Here is a 3549-nt window from a genome sequence, read left to right as displayed (position 1 = left end):
TTTTTTGTTTGGTGCGGGAGGAGAAAATGCATTTAAGCACCTTACCCGGGCCGGCCCGGGCGTGTGTGGGACTCCACCCAGCCTAAACAAACGGCTGGGCAATACCCACTAAAAACTCCCCCCGGGGAATTAAATAAAGTTGCTCTTCGGCACAACTATAAGGCCCATATCTTCTTTTTGTCCATGATCTTGGTGATTATTCTTAGTATTTTAAAATATATCATTAATCATTCTTTCATTTAAGCAAAACACATCTATCTTACAATTTGTATCGTCAAATATATAGCTTGACAAAGCGCGTTCAAATTTGTTTCTGTATTATCAAATATTACATCTTTCTTTCCTTCGACTTGTTCCGCGTTGCTCTCTTCGTCCGAATTCTCATCTTCTCTATTCTCATCATTGTCTTCTGAATCACTAATATACGAATCAAGAATCTCTTTACATAATTGCTTATACTTCTCCTCACGAGCAAGATACGTTGCTTACGAACTTGAATACATTTGATCCTTAAATCCATCCTTTCTGATTTGAAACATAACTCCTATATATCCTATATATCATATATTAACATAACTCCTATATATCATATATTGAACTCGCTTATCCAATTGTCCTTCATGCAGTAGTCCTTCGTTCAACGGAATCATCCGTTGATGTTTCCAATAACAGAGTCAAAATTTCTAAAATGATAATTTTAGGCTTTACACTATAAGGCTATAAATGACTTTCGTGGATATTTACTCCTTGTGTCGACGTTGTTGGTGCCGGACTAAGACTAATAGGTTCTGACAAACTCGTGAACCCTCCACTGCCTTTATCGAGAATATTAGTATCGTCCTTGGTAATAGCGGCCGGCTCTCCTGCAGGCTGCAAACGAACCTGTTGCGCTTCGGCGCAACTATCTGGCTCATATCTTCTCTTTCTCCATGATGTTTGTGATTTCTGTTTGAGTTGAAGATTTTGCGTTTGTTGCTCAGTGGTCTGTTGTTGATGTTGCCATTGCATAGATGTTTGCTGAGGTACATGACTTGAGGTACTATCCTGTTGCTGTTGTTGTAGTTGTTGTGGTAATGACATAGGGCTGTACTCTCCGCACATACTCTCCGCCATACAAACATCGTAGCCCCCCTTAGGATTAGCAGTGTGATCACCTTTTGCCGTCATGGAGTTATCCTATAATACATTAGATTACGTATTAATGAAAGTTATATACAAAATATTGATACTTCATCAATGTTGTATAAAAATTCATAAAGTTTTTGTGTGTATATCAAAGAATTTTATCGAGAATGCATATTTGTAGAATAAACTCGTAAATTACTTGTGGATTTGTTTGTTTGGCATCGGCCGGTGATGATCCGTCATTCAAATCAAAGCCAAGTTTCTCCATGGGATGCGGATGACCATCTTTATCTTTACAACTCACACATAAATCGAAATTCTGTAATTAAATAAAGTTATAGTAAAATAGAGATATAGTAAGCATATGAAAGTTTAAATAAAAGTGTCTATGTGTAAAGCCCACTTTACACGATCTATAATTTGCAACAGAATTCAAGACAGAATTCTATTTATAATTTTTATGCGTTGTGTAATACAGAAAATATGTGAACAATCAGAATTATAACTATCATGCTTTATTTTTATAAATCGGAAAGACGCATGAAATATGCGCAATGTACCCATGATTGGTGAATTGTAAATGACATAAACTACAAGTTAACATACTCTCGTATCTGCTTAATAATCTAAAGAAAGAAAAGATAAAAATATGACAACAAAAAGTCACATAGCAAAAAATGATAAAAGTAGTTAATATGTATAAGAAATGTTCGCATATTGTGGTGGTGTGTTGATTGTGTTGTTGTGTTGTTGTTTTTTGTAGATTTTAACACAATTAAAATTGTAATTCGCGGTTATTTTTCTTAAACGTTTGGTATGATAATAAACTATTTAATTTTAAATAACTATTCAGTTTTTTGTACAAAAATTTGCAATTATAAAACAAAAAGTAAATTTTGTACACATATAAATTTTCACATGAATACACACACATACATATTTTCTTAAGTATTTTCTTAAATTTTATTTCCAACAACTGTGATAGTAATTTATTTATTTCATCATGCTATATGTTTTATACTTTTATTATATTTATATGTATTTCTTAATAACTATGTCGTATTTTTTAATAACCCAACCATATGTCAAAGAAAGAAACAATCGAATATTCTATACATAATTTTAAATCAAATTATGGTTCGTGTAATACAAAAATTTTTTCTTATCTATAATTATATTCATAATTTGATATATAAAATTATAAATAGAATTCTGTCTTGAATTCTGTTGCAAATTATAGATCGTGTAAAGTGGGCTTAAGAGAATATTTTTATCCAAAATATATTAAATCTACTACGTACGTCACAAACTGTACAATGGTATCTGGTCTCCACATGATTCTTGCAATTATTACAAGTGTAAACGAACTTGTCTTGGCCTTGATTATGTAACTCATATAACATGGACATCGAACTGAACTTTGCTCTTCTCAGCGATGAAAATTCGTAATGCCTCTCTCTCGCCATCGTCAAAAATGCATCACGACCGTCCATCAAATCGCAGTTGATAACGGGATCGGGATCTTGGATCGGCTAAAGATATTTACGTAAAAGATTAATAATTACATGTAATAAACTTTTGAATCATAAAATATAATAGACAAACTTACTGATAAACTAGCCGCACTTTGAGCACTATGCAACCTTATTACAAAGAATGCTTTCTTGTGTTTTTTTATAGTTGCAAAGATTTTTGCGGAAAGAAGATCATTGCCGGTCTGAGGAGTACTCGATTTCCTACTATTTTTCCTTTGATTCGCTTTGGACTTGTTGGATTTCTTCGCCTTCTTTTGGCTCTTCTATATATAAAAAGAGAATAATAGTTATTGTATGTTAATAAATAAAAAAAATAAATAGAGGAAAATTTATCTTCCACAACTTACCGCGTTTGCCGCCGCAGCAGCCACTTCGGCCTGTTTACGCTTTTTTTCCTCTTCCTGATCTAATTCTTTAATACTTTCTTCCAGCACATTCGGCCAAAAGTCACCTTCAAAGTATGGCAAATCCGCCGCGGACGAAAGTCTGTCTTCCATAACTTGTTCCAAAATGTCCTGCACACAAAAGTTTTATTTGTATATCTTTCTTTCAACGCGCGTAAATAATAAAAAATATTTGGCAGAAAATATGTCGTCTGCAAATCCTATGTCCATTGTTTTTAATAACAAGAACATTAGCTTATACAGCAGACATTTATTTAAGTCTCATTTGACTCCAATATGATACTGCAACACTTATTGGAAACACTGGAGACTAGATATTAAAAAATAAAACAAAAAATAAAACGCGTTTTTTAACCGACCTTATAGTCAAGTACGATTCTCTCGACCATTCCTTTGTCCAACATTTTCTTATACCACTCTTGTAATCTTTTAGGCTTTGGTATTGTCTGTTCTGCAGGATGGCAGTGAAAGATGTAATCATCCAC

The 3549-nt window shown here is 33.3% G+C and overlaps 1 protein-coding gene across 1 annotated transcript in view; it reads right to left on the bottom strand.

The window, feature by feature from the left end:
- LOC115244735 (CREB-binding protein-like) overlaps positions 1-3549 on the bottom strand; it is a gene marked incomplete at its 5' end in the record, with an annotated part of 12264 nt that overhangs the window by 747 nt on the left and 7968 nt on the right. Inside the window, 5 exon segments of the mRNA XM_029822654.1 lie at positions 816-1176; positions 1325-1444; positions 2427-2657; positions 2735-2923; positions 3008-3175. Of these exon segments, the coding sequence (XP_029678514.1) occupies positions 816-1176; positions 1325-1444; positions 2427-2657; positions 2735-2923; positions 3008-3175 (1069 nt within the window).

Source organism: Formica exsecta, unplaced genomic scaffold, assembly GCF_003651465.1.
Source record: "Formica exsecta isolate Colony F162 unplaced genomic scaffold, ASM365146v1 scaffold843, whole genome shotgun sequence".
Taxonomy (NCBI): domain Eukaryota; kingdom Metazoa; phylum Arthropoda; class Insecta; order Hymenoptera; family Formicidae; genus Formica; species Formica exsecta.
The sequence above is the reverse complement of the archived record's forward strand: the minus strand, read 5'-3'. Positions and strand labels throughout refer to the sequence as shown.